Raw genomic sequence first — 15833 nt, 5'->3', positions numbered from 1 at the left:
AAAAAAAAAAAAGGCGGAAAGGAGAATGATATATAGATCGATATAATACAATAAATATAGTGCAAAAGAAAGTGAGAGTAATCATGTCGTGACGCTAAAGTTCGCTGTGACGATGAGAGATTCATGATATAAAACGCCATATAGGATGTGAGATGAATTGTTGACCCTCATGAGGTGTCGACAGATATGGTCGCCCCGTTAGATCCCATCCCCGGTTTTACTGAACGCGCCTCACCCTGTTCCAGAAGCGCTTCATCACCCCCGACTCGCTTCCCTGGGTATCCCACGCATCCATAGCGGCCAGCTGCTTCTCAATGCCGTCCTTGGAAGCATCGGACGGCACCGCGTTGTGCTCGTCGCGTAATAACCTGGTCGGGGAGTTCCGGCCGGGCTGGGCATCTTTGCTGTTGTCTTTCTGCCAACCGTAGATCTGCTCCTCGTTCGCCCGGAGGTCGGGCCTCGTCAACGTCATGCGCAGCGTCATCTCCCTAGAGGCGCTGCCGCAGTCGATGGACGGTTTCGACAGACCCTTCAGGTCCGTGTGCACTCGAAGCGGGCGACCCAGCACCTGTTCCGAGATCTGAGGCGTCTTGGGCGATTCCGGGTCTCCCACCGACCCGTCGTCGCTGCAGACGGACGAACGGTCGTCGGCCAGAAAGGTGCACCCCTTGTCCCGCTCGTCCGACGCAGAAGACCGTTCTGTTGCGGGATGATTTCTCGGCCCCTCGTCCTTGGAAGACCGTGCGGCAGTTGCGTTGTCTGCGGCGGGGAATCCGAATTGAAGAGCTTCGTCGAACTTTTGGGGCGACGCGAGGTACAGTTTTAGCTTCAACCGAGCTTCCGGGTCCTGGTAATGGGCGGCAGCGGGATCGAAACCGGAAATACTCTCCTGCGGGCTATGCTTAGGGGAAATCAACGACAGGGCCCGTGACTTGCGGCGCAGGTGTGTAGTCGCCGGGGTCTGGGTAAAGGGGTTCGCAAACGCAGGCTGCGGAGATATGGGCGTTGTGGTGTGAGTCGTGCCGGGTCGGCTACTAGAGAAAGGGGGCCGCCCGAATGGAATTTTGTTTATGGACAAGTGTCGGCGGAAAGATGGACGGCGCGACTTGTTCGACGGTGGGAGATCTCGCTGCAGGTTGGCATGGTAGTCGTCCAGTCGGAGGCTGAGATCTAGGTCCTGGTCCTCGTCCAACCACCTGAAGCTTTCATAGAAGGAACTCGGCACATTATGATTATCGGTAGTCCGAGAGCGGCCCTCGAGGGCGGCCATGGCGTGGTGGGCCTGATAAGGGGCCACGTAGGAGCCTGGCCGGCTAGTGTCGCTTCGTTCCGCGTCGCTGGCCGAGACCGACCTGCAGTTATGCTGTCTCCGGAGTCTGGCGACAACAATCTGCTCCTCGGTTGTCAGGTGTTGACGCCGGATCTTGTCGGGCAGATTGGCGTAAAATGAGGGTCGTCGCGACGATCGCCTCTTCAACTTGTCTCCGTGGTAGTAGCCTGGGGCAAACCTGGAAGAGCGTATCCTCTTGGACCGCAGACTCGGGGCGGAAGTCGTAGAGAGATTGTCGAGTTCTATGTCGGGCAAGGATAGATGGGCGAACTGCTCGTGGTCAAGGTCGGAGAAGTACTAATGCCCGGGGATTAGACACTTATCAGGAGAGTCAAATAAGAAGAAAAAGAAAAGAGTACACGCATGGCTTCCGGGGTATCAATGCGACAAGAGGTGGACAAGAGAATGGGGATATCTCAAACTAGGAGTGAGGTGTATGGGATAAGGGGCCCCAAGGATGCCACTTGCAGGAGCTGCATGCCCAGCCAGGGTTGCGGGAGAGAGGGGCTAGAGCTCAAATCCGCGAGCGTGCGGTGTCCGCCTTTTTTTCGTAGGGGAATGCCGAGACAGTTTTCGACAGGAGCATAACCCTTGGCGGCCAGCTAGGAGATCGTCCCCTCTATGGGCTCTTCAGGCAGAACGAGGGTTATAAGAAATGCAAATAACACTATGGCGGGGTGTTTTCAACCATGGGAGAGGGAATGGGTAAGAGGGAGAGAGGGGGAAAGGGATGGGAAAAGGGGAGAAGTCGAGGATTGAATCCTGACCCGAGATTCAGCGTGATGCTGCGGCATTCATTGCGACTTTTGGGAATACCTGCAAGTGCAAAGTTGAGGAACGGTGCAGCAGGACCAGTAATGTCTCCTCAAAAAAGTGACAGGTCTGACCGGCTTATGCCGCATAGTGGAAAAGGGGTAGGGCAAACTGCCTGGATGGCAGGGGGTTGGTTGGCAATAGCAATAAATTGGCCAATGTGCTCGCCGAACCATATGCCCGAGCGCCTAACAATCGCCAAGGGGGGAGGGGAGGGAGTTTGACCGAGTCCGGACCTTGTTGGCCAGTGCAGAGGGATGTTTAAGTGGTCCTCGGCGATCCAATCCATGGTGTTTGGGTGATCTTTGCGCTTTGGCATTGGAAGGACGACATAATCGGGGTGAACGTGCACTGCACTAACGCACTGTTTCCCAAACCGGGCAAAGAAGGGTCTCATTGTTGGGGGACTTGGGAGCATTTTGGGCTGGTGAACATACGATGACAATATGGAATGCAATAAGAAAGCGCAAGGGTCAAGGACCGTAGAATCCAATATCTTGGGGGCTGGGAAAAAAAGGCAAATACGGATAAAGGAGAAAGTGAAGAAACAAATCGCGGGGTGAAGTGGAAACTGGATGGAAAAGCCACACGCGGGCGAGGAAATGGGAAAAGAAAAAGAAACAGTCGCCGGTATTTTTTCGTGGAAAAGGAGTGGGAACAGGAAAGAAAAAAAAAAAAAGGAAAAAAAAGAAGACGACTTGGGGACGAGCCGTACACATACCCTTTGCTGAGCCGAAGATAACAAATTCGCCGGTTCTTGGCTCGCGTTTATTTCGAGGGATTCAATCCCCGTGCTCAGGTCCTCTGCAGGTAATACCCGTGGGGAGACCGACGAAGATCCCGACGGCGATGGGTAGGGCGATTCGTACATGGAGGCAGCCGCTGCGAGGGTCGAGGAGGCCGACGACAGAGAAATGGAATCGGCAGCAGATTCGCCGAGAAAGGGGGGATGTCCGTTGTCGGCATTCTTGTGGCCCGGAACACCATCCGGTGTCGCCGGCTCCCCCGTGTCCCAGCTAGCCCAACTTGCCTTCAGCGTGCTCTGGCCGTATGTATCTTCGCCCCGAATGGTCGAGGCGTCGTCGCGTATAGGACTTGTAGATTCATCGTCGGTTGCACCGGGTTCGTCTCGCTCGTTCGACGAGTCTCGAGGCAGTCCGGCTTCAACGTCACCGTCGTTTGCGCGGGTGTTGCTGCTGTTGTTGATGATGTTTCTGTTAACATCAACCTCATTGGGCTGGTGGTTGCGATCGTCTTCGCGTGCCGGTTCCGACATGGGAAGATGGTAGCTCATGGATGTAAATGGACGCAGGTCATCGCGGGTCGCCGAGGGTGGAGCAGAATCGTAACGCCATGAGCCGTCCAGATGGAAGAAGGAGGCCGTGGTGGAATTCCGGGTCCACTCCTGGTCCGACAAATTCGCGCCGATCGTCATGAGTTCCGAGTCTGAGTCCGAAGCGGTGTCGTCGTTGCGAGTGCTGTCGGTGGTCGTGTCGGTGGTCGTGCCGTTGGTGTTAATAGACCTCGAGGTATCGGTGGACGCGGCGGTGGCGGTCAGCCGAGCGACCGGAGCTGGGCCCGTGGCCGGGGCCGGGGCCAGGGCGATGGAGGACGGGTACCAGGCGGTCGCGATGCCGGATTTCCCTACCCTACCGTCGCTGGTGTTGCTAAGGCTGCTGACGGTTCGAATGCTCTTGGGAAACCTTCGGTTGCGGGTTTCTTGGAGCAACTGATGGCCGGACCAGGATGACAGGCTCGAAGGTGCCCATGGAGATGCGACCAGAGATGGCGCAGAGCCGGGAGCTGCGGCCGATGCTGTCGCAGTGCCAGGTGCGGACACAACGCTAGACCGAGCTGAGTGTAAGAAAGTCTGCGATGTATAAGGAGGGTTGATGCGGATGCCAATGCTGGTGGTGCTGATTCGGGTGCTGCTGTCCCTGTTGGCGTCGCCAGTGCCTCTTTTGTCTTCGTCCCGCCCGGTCGGGTAGGAGGGCCGAAGAGAAGAAACGGAGGGAGAAGAGGGATCGATGTTGAGGAAGCTGTGGGAGCGATGATAAAAGTCGACGTCGTCGGTGGGACGGTCTAGGTCTAGGTCTAGGTCTAGGAAATCTGGGGTCGTCGTCGTCGTCGAGAGGGAAGTAGAATCAAACGGGCGAATGTAAGCGGGAGTAGAAATGACGAGTAAAGATGTCTGAAGGGGGGGAAGCATTGGTAGGAGCCTGTGAAGTGGAGGACGCTGGTGGTGGTCGTGGTGGTGGCACCCCCGGTTGTGTTCCAGTTGGGGATCATTCCCTTCTGACACGACACTGAGAAAAGAGTGTGGGTGTACGCGTAGGGGTGGGTTCGAATGCCGACCGATGACATGCCGTCCATGTGCCTGCACCTGCCGCTGACGGTAGGCCTGGCCGTGGTGCTGTAACATGGCCAGTCGTTCTGGGGCTTCCCCCTGCTGCCCCTGTTGCGGTTCTGACAGTTCTGACCGTTCTGACCGTTCTGGCCATGCCAGTTCCACTGCCGTTCCGATTTCTTTCCTTCGTCCCTTCCTTTCTTCGTCCCCAAATGCAGCCTCTAACACATCATCTCTCCAGCCCGGTATATTTTTTGTATCTGTCCATGTCGGCCAATCAACGCCAGTAGTCATGGCATCGGCAACACCCCCGATGGTAGTAGATGGCCAAGTCTGACAGAACGAAAACAGCAGGTAAGGAAGGGGGTTTCGAATGGAATGGGGTTAAAGGCGGGACAGGGGATCCAATTTGCCAAGGACCAGGGGTGGGCGGAAGTCAACCAAGCCAACACGTAAGGCGTAATCGTACGGAGGGATACTGTGTAAGGCAAAGAAAAAAAGGGAAAAGGGGGGGAGGTTCCAGAACAGGACAAGAGAGGGACAGAAAAGACGGGCCAGTCGCCTCTACTCCGTAGGGACGATGGAGAACGACGTGGACAGGGGTCCGGTTGGCTGGCGTACCCGCGCAGTAGCGCAACAGGAGGGGCCCGAAGGAAGAAACAGCGAAATGAAAGAAGGGGTCAGGTAAGGTAATTAGTAAGGTACTCTGGAATGACGGGTTGTTCGATTGCTGTTCGGTCCTGAATGCTGAATGGACGGAATGTCGGGACACCGCATCAGGCGATGCCCGATGATACCGGAGCTGAATTCGCAACTCGGGCCTTTGCCAGGAAGGAGGAGGTGGGCTGTGTCCTGCCTGTGAGTTCCACCACAACAGACCAACGGCGAAATGGGTACCTAGGGTACTGCGTACAACGTAAGCAAATCCGTAGGTACGTCCCGTGATACGCAAGTCCGTACTTTAAGGTACGTAGTATCGTCCAGAGCGGCGGGAGCTCCGAGAACCGATTCTTCACCACCCAATCATCTAATAATGCGAAGAGTCGCTGAGGTGAGACGAGATGAGACGAGACGAGACGAGATGAGATGAGATGAGATGAGATGAGACGAGACGAGACGAGACGAGACGAGATGAGATGAGACTCGGTTTGATTTGACTCGACGGGACTCGCTCAATTCGGGAATGGCGAAGCTGGGATGACGAAAATGGACACAAGAATAATATGGCCGTGCGTGCCCGTGAAGAAATGTGGTTACAAGTGATTTCGTTCGTGTTCGCTGGACTGGTCGAGGTGAGAAACGTTCGACAAAAGACACGTCCGATTCCTCTCTCGGGAAGCTGGTCTCGGATCAGTCGAATAATGTTGACATGGAGGACGAGAATGATAACTTCGTACTTCGTTTGTTCCTTCTCAGACTCCCCGACACACCCGGTGTCTTACACACAGATAAGCGTATGGGGGTACTAGAGAGACTGGTGCGAACAACTGGTGCGGAGAAAAAAGAAGGTTGGGGAATGTAGCAAAGAAAAAGAAACGATAATTCCCGATGGGAGGATGGAGAAAGTTTGCGGGGAAGAAGAAGACTTTCGTGGGGCGAAAGAAGGGAGGGAGGGAGGGAGAACGGATGAAGCGCCCAAGAATAAACAGAGACCGAGTGGTTATAGTTCCTCGGTATTCCCTTTTACCTACGAATAAAACCTACAGGCGCTTCCGTTTCTCATATTCCGTACCTGAGGCACGAGGTGACCTGGCCGGGGGATCGCAGGTAAAGAAGTCGAACATTTTTTTCACCTTCTTCGCACCCTGAACCCGGCCAAGCACTTCGTACCTTGCTTAGTTGTTTGATTTCCTCTACTCCGTACTACCAGAACAGAACCAGCGGAACTACGTTGTATTAAATAACGAAAAAAGGGTCTTACTCCGTTGTCTCGGCTAATTCTTTCAGCGTTGAAGCTCTTTTCCTTTTGCTGGTGCACAATCTCCATCCCCTGGTCCATCCAATTCCCTGTCAGTGGAGGCTGGGGATTCGTTCTGTACACGTACGTTGTGCGTTGTATGCGTGACAGGTCCCGCCACCAGATCTGTACCTATAAGGTAAGGATATCAATACCTTGTACGTTGTATGTACCTACTGATCCGTGTCCACTTTGCACCGACAAAGTACGGAGTACGGATACTGTTTGTGGGCTAAGAGAATATGCCTAAAGAGTGGGCTAGTAATCGACGTCACTGTCGGTCGTCGAGAACTGGAACTAGAACCACGATGGATCAATTGTCGGGGTTTGTCGAACCAGTCCGGGGTCGATGTGCGAACAGGTAAATTAGCACGTACCTTATGTAAGGTATGAAACAGGTACCTACGATACCGGACGTGGTTGCAACGGAACCGGACCGTACCTTACCTAAGGTACTTCATACGATGTAAGTACCTAGGTAGCTTATACTTCGTCTTCGTAACAATCCATCGTTTCTTGTTTCTCGATAATAAAAGGAACGCCACAAGATCGGATATCAACCCACTCGAGGGGGAATGCTTCTATCCCGCGTACAAAATAAAGAGAAATAGGGAAGAGAACCACAAGTGGGCTGCATACCAGGGGGCGTACGTTACACTTCTCCCTCGACCAATGTTCTACCGCCTCGACCCTCCTTCCCTCGTCCCCTGGCATGACTGACATGACGCTAACATCGCAACCCAACCCAGGATGGTAAAACCGGGCGTCTTTCTGATCCGTGAGCCCCGGATCAATCTGAGCCACCGGCGGGAGGACGACGAGTTGGCCCGGCCGCCGAGCCTGTTTCTGCTGCTGCTGCTGCTGCTGCTGCTGCTGCTACTACTCCGTATGCGGTGCAACTTTGTACGTTGTACGGCATATTTCGTAATACCTCGCTTCCGAAAAACGGACTCGGGAACCGATTCATTGTTCTTTGCACTTTGTATATGGCAGTTTGACGACGGCTCGGGCACTGTCTGCATACGTGGACCTGAACCCGAAACAAAGGTAAACATCTCAGGATTATCGAAGTCCCTCTCACTAACATAATTACACGATTCCGAACACACAAACAGATCCAACCGGAATCCCCATGAGGTGAACGTCTCTCATATGCGGGGTGAAGACGTGCGGAATACGTAGGATTTGATTCCGACGTTATTAACACCCGACATGGGCTCCTTCATCCGCCCGGGACCTGACAGATATTGCTAACTAATAGCCGGATAGGATAGCTGCTTTGGTACGGAGTACAGTCGTGCGGTCGTTTACGGTCGTACGGCGTACCCGACGAGGGAAACCAGCGCCTCGGGCTCGACCGCTCCGTTCTTAGCTGCTCTTGTGCAGCAGTAGGCGAATCGAAAACCAATACTTGGCCGTTTTCCTGCATACATATATCAAGTTGGGGCTTGCAGATGATTAGCCAACCACCTAGTGGCATGGCTTCAACTTTGAGGGGACCAAATTCGATCCTAGGGTTGCATCGTGTCGTTGCATTGTCGACAGTGGACGAGACGGTGCTCAGGGGCAGACGCATGTGTTCCCCCCTCTTCCTCGGTGGCTCTTTTCAGTGTCTCCCTCTGTCCATCAGTGAGCCATTGTTTTCACTGACCAACCAACTGACCCAAGGTCGCCCAGCTCACATGCTTACATCGTAATTACTCGGACGAGGAGAGCTGCCCTGTGTCGTGTAATCATAATCAGTCCTTTGTCCGATGCCTTGCATCACTAGGCCCGATGGGCTACGCCTTTGCGACTCTCCGGTCATCGTTACTTCTTATCACACAGGCTCGCGTTCTCCTAGTCTGGTTTGCAGCCAGGGCAGAGGCGACATGGCGAAATGGTCGTAAGACGAGGAGGACTCGCTCGGGTCAATATGATACCCAACGAGGAGTTCGTCACGACCCTTGTTTTCCCACCATGAAGCTCTCAGCCTACTTCGTACATGCGAGTGCGTCCGCAATCCTTCCCATGCCCCTGGTTCGTTGATCGGTCGGCGGTTGGTTGCACCGCGACCAGCGATTACCCCTCGTCCCCTTTGCCGTTGCACTATTCCTCCCAAATCGCTTCCTGGTGTTCTTGTCATCCCCCCTTCTCAACGTAGTACCACGTGGTGGTCCCTGCAGAAAGGCCTGCGGCCTTATATCGTTCCATCGCATCTCGCACTGGTTTGTGCTAGAGACGGTTCCACTGCCATTGTAACAACTAGTAGTAGAGCTTCTGAATCATTTGGCGAAGAACATGGGACGAAGCCTCAACTCCCATGGGGAGCCGCAGTGTTTTTCCCATGTCACTCAAAGTTGCTTCGCATCCCGACGCAGGGGAACACATTCGCAAGCATCAGCGAATGCGACCATGATAGTGTGTACCTGAATTTCTGACAGGACTCGAGACGTGAGCTGACGCGACCGGCCTAAGCTCATGCGAACCCTTCAGCCGCATCGTCCTCCCCGACTCGTCCTCAGCTTGGTACAGTAAAAACGCCCAAGAACGCCCAAGACAAGATAACACCCGAGTTGTTGAAACGTAACGCATACAGGCCCTCCTGGTGCATGATTTATCTTTGCCTAATGTTTTGGTTGTACTGTGTGTTCGGCTAACCATCTCTTTGACCTCGTATCCCGTTTCTCGGAGAACGCGGGACTCCTCGCCACTCATTCTAGTACGGCGGACATTTCTTGCATAGCATATGACCAACCGACACAACATATGTAACGAAGACCAGGAGTCCTCATGTCGTAGGCCAGAAAAGGGGCTGAATATAGACGGTGTACGGAACGACTGAGGCTTCTGAATGTTAACGATGTCTCTCTGGTTAGGTGATTGGCATTGACTTTATACTGAGCCTAGATTGAAAGGCCTCTTATTCTCCAAACAAATGCTGCTCGTACAATATAAATGGATATGCTTACATGGTTCTCGCCCTATCATGAGAATATTGTACATTTACAGGATGGAAATCTCACATGGGGAATATCGTGATCGAGATCCGCTCTGGCCTGCCCCGGCATGGATGGAGTCATCGTGCTCGACGAGGCCATCCTGTTTTGCCTCCCCCCGATTGCCTCGACTCGATCAGATGTGCACCAAAAATGCCCGTCGCCATGCCCACCATATGCGCCGTCAGGTCCATGGTCATCTTACCCGGCCGCAACAGCCCCCAGATATGCAGGCCTACAATCAGCCCGAGAAGGCCCAGGCCCTGAGGACCCGCCAGCGGTTCGGGAGGGAAGCCGAGGATCCTGAAGTTCTCGAAGCGGTACCGCCAAAAGTAGGCCCCCATGATGCCGTACACGGCGCCCGAGGCACCGAGCGTCGAGTACATGAGCCTGCCGCGCAGCGTGAGCAGCCACAGGCTCCCCAGGGCGCCCAGCGCGCCGGAGGCGAGGTAGATGGCGAGGAAGTTCCCGCGCCCGACGTCCTCGTGCAGCAGGGTGCCGAAGAGGTACAGCCCGGCCATGTTGGCGACGAGGTGGGTGAACTCGCTGTGGCTGAAGGTCGAGAAGACGAGCGAGGAGGCGCGCGGCAGGCCGTGGACCAGGACGAAGTAGCGGTTCAGCACCTTCCACAGGGGCGGGATGCGCCACAGGAACCAGACGCCCGCGTTAAGGGCGATCAGGCTGGCTATGGTCGCCGTCCCGGCGGACACCTCGGGGAAGAGCCGGTCCCTGTCTGACGGCGGGGTGTAGAGGGCGGCAAAGCCGGCGGCGGCGGCGACGAAGATAAAGACCACAACGGTCCCTGGCAGGAGCCGCTCACAGTGTGTCATCTTGGGCGGCTCTTTCATGTCGGACGTGGCTTGGTCCATCCACTTTTGCATGCGCGGAGAGATCTCCCGAGGCCGGTCGGATAGCTTCGCGAGAGGTCCCGGGTTGGCTTTCTCGCGTTCTTCACGTTCCAGTGCCTCGAGGCGCTCTTGCTCCCGGCGTTTGGCTATGTTCTCAGCACGTATCCTGTCGATCGCGCTCTCTCCGTAGACGGGGTTGGGCTTGGGAACGTCGGGATCGCTCGCTGCGGTGTCGGATACCCCTTCAAGCTCGGCCTGCGCCTCACGCTCCAACTCCCGAAGCTCGTCCTCTGCCCTCAATCCGGCATTGAGCACCTCGTCGACGGGGACGGTTTTCCGTAGATATTCTAATGCTCTATCTTTATCCTGCTGGGTGAACTGCGCCGTGTTGACGTGGAAGGATGGGTCAGATAACGTTCCAGCGACACGTCTCCCGTGTAATATCCTAAGCAACCGGTTGGCGTTCGTCCCCTTAATCCGCGGGCCAAATATCCTTTTGACTTCGGCATCCGTCAAGTCAAATTGCCTAAACGACAGACCCTCCTTGTCTGTGTAATTGTCTGGGAGATCTTCATAGCGGTCGAGGATAAGGGCAGGTCCGGTCGAATAGCGATGATGCCAGGGAGAGCACGGATGGCGCGAAAGCCCCGGCCATGATAAAGCTGGATTAGAACGTCTCGGTAATGGGGTTTTCGGTGTGATGCATGATGTCGACAGCAGACGGTTCGCGATGCAGAGGGCGGCAGACCGGCGTCGCATCCCCCGGAGTCCCAGGTGGAAGACAGTCCGCGATGGGACGAGACCCAATGGGACATTCATGGCCATAGCTCTTGGGATTCACCTCATGACACCGACTCCTGAATCCTCGGGATGTGAGGCGGATCCAATTGTCGTCGTTTCTTGAGTGAAGCTTAGGAGGTGTGGGGATCTCGAGTCGGAAGAGCGTCATGAATTTCTTCTCGTTCGGCGTCGTTCCATAATTACCTTCGGTGGTACATCCGGCTTATCTTATCTATCTATCACCGCCGGGAGCTTCCAACTGCTTACCCCACAAAAGGCAACCCTTCGGTCAACGCGTCCCTTGAGCTATGATGAACCCCTCTATTGTCGAAAAAAAGATGCGTTTCCCACTTCCGCCACCACTGACCTTTCTGCTTCTAATGCTTTCCATTCAGTGCTGAAGGAGAGAGTACGTGACTACTCATCTTGCATTAAATATTCAACAAGTCAACTTCTACAGACATTTCGACAGTCGTCCAGACTTCCTACTCCCCTCTACTCTCATCTGCACCACCTTCCCTTCCTTTTCCTCTTCAGTCCCCTATCTCTCGTACTCCCAAAGCTGGCGGCCGACAAGATGTCACGACCCGCGACAACAGCAGACACAACTCCCATCTCCCCCGACCGTTTCGCGGCCGCTCTTGCCGAACTCTCCATCTCCACCCTCCACCTCAAGCTCCTTGAAATCCGCAACTCCATCTCCCATCTGCGCACGTCCAACATCCAGCTCCTACCCTTCGCCATGGGCACCGAGACCGTCGTAGGAGGCGAACCAGGCGTTCCGGACCCCGACTGCGCCGACGCAATCCGCGAGAACGAAGGCGTCATCGACCGCATGAACGAGAGGGTCCTCCTGATCCGCACCGAGATCGAAACACGGGGCCTCTCGTGGCGCGAGTTCGACGTGGTCGCTGCCAAAGACGAAGAAGACGATCCTGCTGCTGCTGCTTCTTCTTCTGGTCCAGAGGCCAACGCGGAACCCCCCACCGCGAATCACCACGCCCCCGGACGTCCCAACGGCTTGGCCGCTGCCCTGGAAGAGGAGGACCGCATTGCTACCGGGCGCGGGAGGTCTACGGGAGGAGGGAACACGAGCGAGAGTCGGCAGCGAGAAGACGGCGCGCCGGCGAGGCACCCCGCGTGGAGCGACGGGACTTTCCAAACTGGTGTCATTCGCAACGGTGTGCTCCTCTACGACGAAGTACCCCGCCAACGACAGGAGGGCGAGGCTCCTAGCGGCGGCAGCGGCGGCAACGTCGGTAGCAATAACGATACCGAGGGTTACTCCGTCTCGGCAAGCAACGCTGCTCCTACAGGCGGCACGTTGACCGACGAGCAGTTGCGGGGGGCGGTAGAAGAACAAATACGTCGGATGGGAGTTGATGATGATGATTATGGCAACGACACGAACCAAGAGGGGGGATTGCATTTGTAATTGACGACTGGTGTTGACTCGCTTTTGCTGGATTGGGAAATGGTCGTACTACGGGCATGATACCTACTTCAAAGATTATGGTGTGTTTACGGCGTTGGGGAGTCCCACGGAGGCAAAGCCAGCGGATATGCTAAGCTTATGGGATGGCGAGAAGAACGTAAAATCCCAAGGACAGAAATTGAGAGCTCTTTAACCACCTCTAGATGTTCAAGATTCGAACTACACTCTCCTCTGATGGCACGATACTCAACACCACGCTTGCAGACTTTATAGAATATGCTGCTATTGCATACTAATCTCATTCAGAAGGAGAAATACAACAATGCAAAAAGAAAGGGGCTGGAATGAACGAGTGCACCGATGGATGGTTCGAGGGGGGTTGCTCCGGTCTCTCCCCCATAACCACGTAATGGAATCCCCTGTGTCGGTGTGAAGAAGGATACTGCATAGAGAGTCGCTATACGGGACTTCCCTTTTTGCCTTGGAATCTCAAATATCCTAAAACGCCTATCCTTCATACGCCCCAACTTCCAGCGCATCTCGCCAGGTTCTTCAGAAGAAAACACGTAACCAATGCCGGCGCCCGACCCAGAATCCAGAACCACAGTGACTGGAGCAACAAAACACAGACGCTATGCTCTCGGCGACAAATACAGTGATGATGTCGAATATCGGAAAAGACAAATACTAGGGACCAGTATTCCTCCCAGGCTCTAAGCAACCCAGCCCCCGTCAAGACTCGGCTGGCACTGGTGCATTCACGTTCTTGGGATGGAAGGCGCTCAGGTCTGGAGGGCCTTTCGTGGAAGTTGCCAAGGGCACATGCTTTTTTGGCGTCGGTGACGATGGACTCGGTGTAGGTGTGTCAGACTCACTGCCCGGCATGGTCGGCCTTGTCCTCCCGATCGCATTGTCCAGCGAGGCTCTTATTGGCCCTAGCTTGATGCGTTGTATCCGACGCGGCGATGACCCCTTGGTCGGGGCGAGAGAGTAGCTGGGATGTAATGTAGGGGTCTCATGGCCGGTGCCGTTGAGACCGTGAAGCTCCCAAAACCCAGATGTCACACGAGAATGGAGCACAGCCTCGGTGTCGGTCTCCGAGTATAGGTCAGACTCCAACGATAGCCTCCGACCCCGACTAGAGACGGTGGCTCGCCGTGACCTCCTACCGATGAGCACCTCGATCAGTTCAGACTCGGATAGGTCCTCGTGCATGTGTAGATCCGCCTCTTCACGGTGCCCCTTGCCCCCTTGCGACTCTCCGGTGATCCCATCCTGCTGAGGCGGGTTCGTCTTGTTGACCTGGCTGGCTCTATTGGCTCTGTGATCCGGACCGGCCCTGCCCGCCATGCTGTTGACGCTGCGAAGCCGGCTCACGGGGACTCGACCTTCCATGAGTTTAGCAGGCGGCGGCGGTTGCAGCATCCATTGAAGAGCGTTTTTGTGTACGGGGGCGCTTCCCACGATTGGTGGGTGGTAGTCATTGACGGGCGGGTTTTTCGGCGTGAGATAGAAGTCTGTGCGATCCTCCTCGGTGACCTGCTTCTTCGTGCCCAGCTCAGCTTTGATTATGCGGCCCGCCGAGTTTCCTGCCTTGACGATGTTGTCCACGAGCCTGTGGCGCATCTTGGATAAATCATGTCCCCAGAGCTCTTCGTCCTCACGTTGATACCTCTCCTTGTTCCAAACTTCTTCTGTTATAGGAGTGGGAGGTTCCACCGGCGATAATGTCGGGCTCGTGAGGGAGATGCTGTGGTCGCGATTGGAGCTGGTATTGGTATGGGCCAAGCTGGCAGAAGTGCTGTTCCTCACCGTGCTGGCGCTGTTTAGAGCTCTTTGGCTCGTGTTCTTGTTGTGTGTCTTCTTTGGGGGGCGGGGGCCGATATCAATCTCCTCCTGCCAATATGGGTTTGTGTGGAAAGGTAACGGGTGCGGGTACCGTTCGGGCTGCTCCATCTGAATCCGCATCATCTCGTGGCGGTCTTTCTTTGCTTGATGCTTCGCCTTGTGCCGCGCTCTCGATTCGTTGCATGGCGTGCAAGCCACGTAGTAGAAGATGGCCGACTGAATGGCCACGAGGATAGACATGGCTGAGGCGGTGAGCGGGGAACCTGGCCCAAGTTAGGCTCCCGAAGGCTGTCTCTTAATACGAGTCTGTTCCGATGATACACTTCGTCGTGGAACGGCCGTGGAGAAAGCGAGAGATGGGGCTCGTGGGTGAGTGTCGGCATGGGTATCGATCCTGGCTTCGAGTGTCGCTGAAGTGTTGAGCTCGTTGGAAGGGTCGGCGTAGGTTGGCAGATGGACGAGAGAATCTAAGTACGGAGACTCATGTCATGAAGTACAGCGTGCGGCGCCAGATAAAGGCCAATTTTCCCTGAGAAACAAAGGATGTCGTATGCTACAAGGTACCGGCCCCTGAACAGCATGTACAGAAAGAACCCAGAGCTAGGTAGTGCCAAATGACTTCAGCAATTGGTCGTCTGGTCGGGGCAAAGAGAATGGGATGGCAATTGTCTAATTCTCGGGGTCGTGAAGGAAGATCTCGGGGCCCAGGTCGAGAAGTGAGGAAGGGCGTCAATGTGAGGATATCGGAGGGAGGGGGGCAGACGAAGACGACTCGATGTTGCGTGCGTGGACTTTTGGCAAGAACAAAGGAAAAGAATACGGAAAGGAATTCCACGTCAGAATAGGACAAATAAAAGAAGCGAAAGTAAATACGAACGAATTTGGGTAGTGATAGCGAGGTGGGAGGAGAATTCAACGTAAAGAATGATAAAGGGGGGCTCGAAGTGGCTTTGATAACGGTGGTCGTTTTGTTCTTCGAGTCCCAGCAAACTGGGTGCGACCAAAGACGATCTGGGGGGAAGGTGGCGGGAAGCAGAGACCAACCAACAAAGTGAAGGGGACCCGGGTGCCTCTGCTGGTGGGGGACACTGCGCCGCTCTAGGAACGCGAGGCCATTTGCGGGGCTAGGGGGAACAAGTACATATCAGTACTTTCAGCCCGTGTTGCTACGTTGGCTTGCGCCCAGACAGAGGTGTGAGTTGTGTGTGTTGTGGTGGCCTGCCTGGCAACTACGAAGTGTCATTTATTAGTACTAGTATGTACTCGTACTCTCCATCATAAGGGGTCCTACGGAAACTGGCCCCCGACCCGCTAGTCTCACTGTGCTCCGTAGCATCTCCAATGTGACAAGGTGGTAGGCGGGATCGGAGGATGGGGAACACTTGGCAAGACAGAAATGGAGGGTCATGGATAATTACGTTGTACTTGAGAATGAAAAGCGAATGCCCCATTCGCCTTCCACTTTCGTCATCAAAAGTCTCTTCGTCCGACTTTGCT

At 55.0% G+C, this 15833-nt stretch overlaps 6 protein-coding genes across 6 annotated transcripts; 1 reads left to right on the top strand and 5 right to left on the bottom strand.

The window, feature by feature from the left end:
- SODALDRAFT_136681 (hypothetical protein) lies at positions 1–1945 on the bottom strand. The gene is made up of 2 exons (XM_028606752.1): positions 1690–1945; positions 1–1627 (listed from the first exon to the last, which is right to left on the bottom strand). Exons 1-2 carry the CDS (start codon positions 1693–1695, stop codon positions 218–220), a joined length of 1416 nt encoding a protein of 471 aa, XP_028467539.1. The 5' UTR covers positions 1696–1945; the 3' UTR covers positions 1–217.
- A 6258-nt stretch (positions 1946–8203) lies between these two features.
- Positions 8204–8884, bottom strand: SODALDRAFT_331841 (hypothetical protein). Its single transcript, XM_028611564.1, has one exon. It carries the CDS (start codon positions 8570–8572, stop codon positions 8267–8269), a length of 306 nt encoding a protein of 101 aa, XP_028467538.1. The 5' UTR covers positions 8573–8884; the 3' UTR covers positions 8204–8266.
- Positions 8885–9293: 409 nt separating this feature from the next.
- SODALDRAFT_331840 (rhomboid-domain-containing protein) lies at positions 9294–11211 on the bottom strand. Its single transcript, XM_028611563.1, has one exon. It carries the CDS (start codon positions 11096–11098, stop codon positions 9506–9508), a length of 1593 nt encoding a protein of 530 aa, XP_028467537.1. The 5' UTR covers positions 11099–11211; the 3' UTR covers positions 9294–9505.
- A 147-nt stretch (positions 11212–11358) lies between these two features.
- On the top strand, positions 11359–12744 carry SODALDRAFT_331839 (hypothetical protein). Its single transcript, XM_028611562.1, has one exon. It carries the CDS (start codon positions 11631–11633, stop codon positions 12486–12488), a length of 858 nt encoding a protein of 285 aa, XP_028467536.1. The 5' UTR covers positions 11359–11630; the 3' UTR covers positions 12489–12744.
- Positions 12735–13123, bottom strand: SODALDRAFT_136642 (hypothetical protein). Its single transcript, XM_028606751.1, has one exon. The coding sequence runs from the start codon at positions 13025–13027 to the stop codon at positions 12791–12793; it is 237 nt and encodes a 78-aa protein (XP_028467535.1). The 5' UTR covers positions 13028–13123; the 3' UTR covers positions 12735–12790.
- Positions 13124–13220: 97 nt separating this feature from the next.
- Positions 13221–14576, bottom strand: SODALDRAFT_339166 (hypothetical protein; the record flags this gene model as incomplete). The annotated part of the gene is made up of 2 exons (XM_028612836.1): positions 13221–13362; positions 13543–14576. The coding sequence occupies 2 exons, from the start codon at positions 14574–14576 to the stop codon at positions 13221–13223; spliced, it is 1176 nt and encodes a 391-aa protein (XP_028467534.1).
- Between the last annotated feature and the right edge of the window lie 1257 nt (positions 14577–15833).

Source organism: Sodiomyces alkalinus (assembly GCF_003711515.1).
Source record: "Sodiomyces alkalinus F11 unplaced genomic scaffold SODALscaffold_3, whole genome shotgun sequence".
NCBI lineage: Eukaryota > Fungi > Ascomycota > Sordariomycetes > Glomerellales > Plectosphaerellaceae > Sodiomyces > Sodiomyces alkalinus.
This window is presented reverse-complemented; position numbering and strand designations above follow the sequence as displayed.

What these genes read in the sequence shown, in the direction of transcription:
- SODALDRAFT_331841 (XM_028611564.1), bottom strand. Translation starts at nt 8,572, where the DNA reads ATGACAAGAACACCAGGAAGCGATTTGGGAGGAATAGTGCAACGGCAA.
- SODALDRAFT_331840 (XM_028611563.1), bottom strand. Translation starts at nt 11,098, where the DNA reads ATGGCCATGAATGTCCCATTGGGTCTCGTCCCATCGCGGACTGTCTTC.
- SODALDRAFT_331839 (XM_028611562.1), top strand. Translation starts at nt 11,631, where the DNA reads ATGTCACGACCCGCGACAACAGCAGACACAACTCCCATCTCCCCCGAC.
- SODALDRAFT_136642 (XM_028606751.1), bottom strand. Translation starts at nt 13,027, where the DNA reads ATGCGCTGGAAGTTGGGGCGTATGAAGGATAGGCGTTTTAGGATATTT.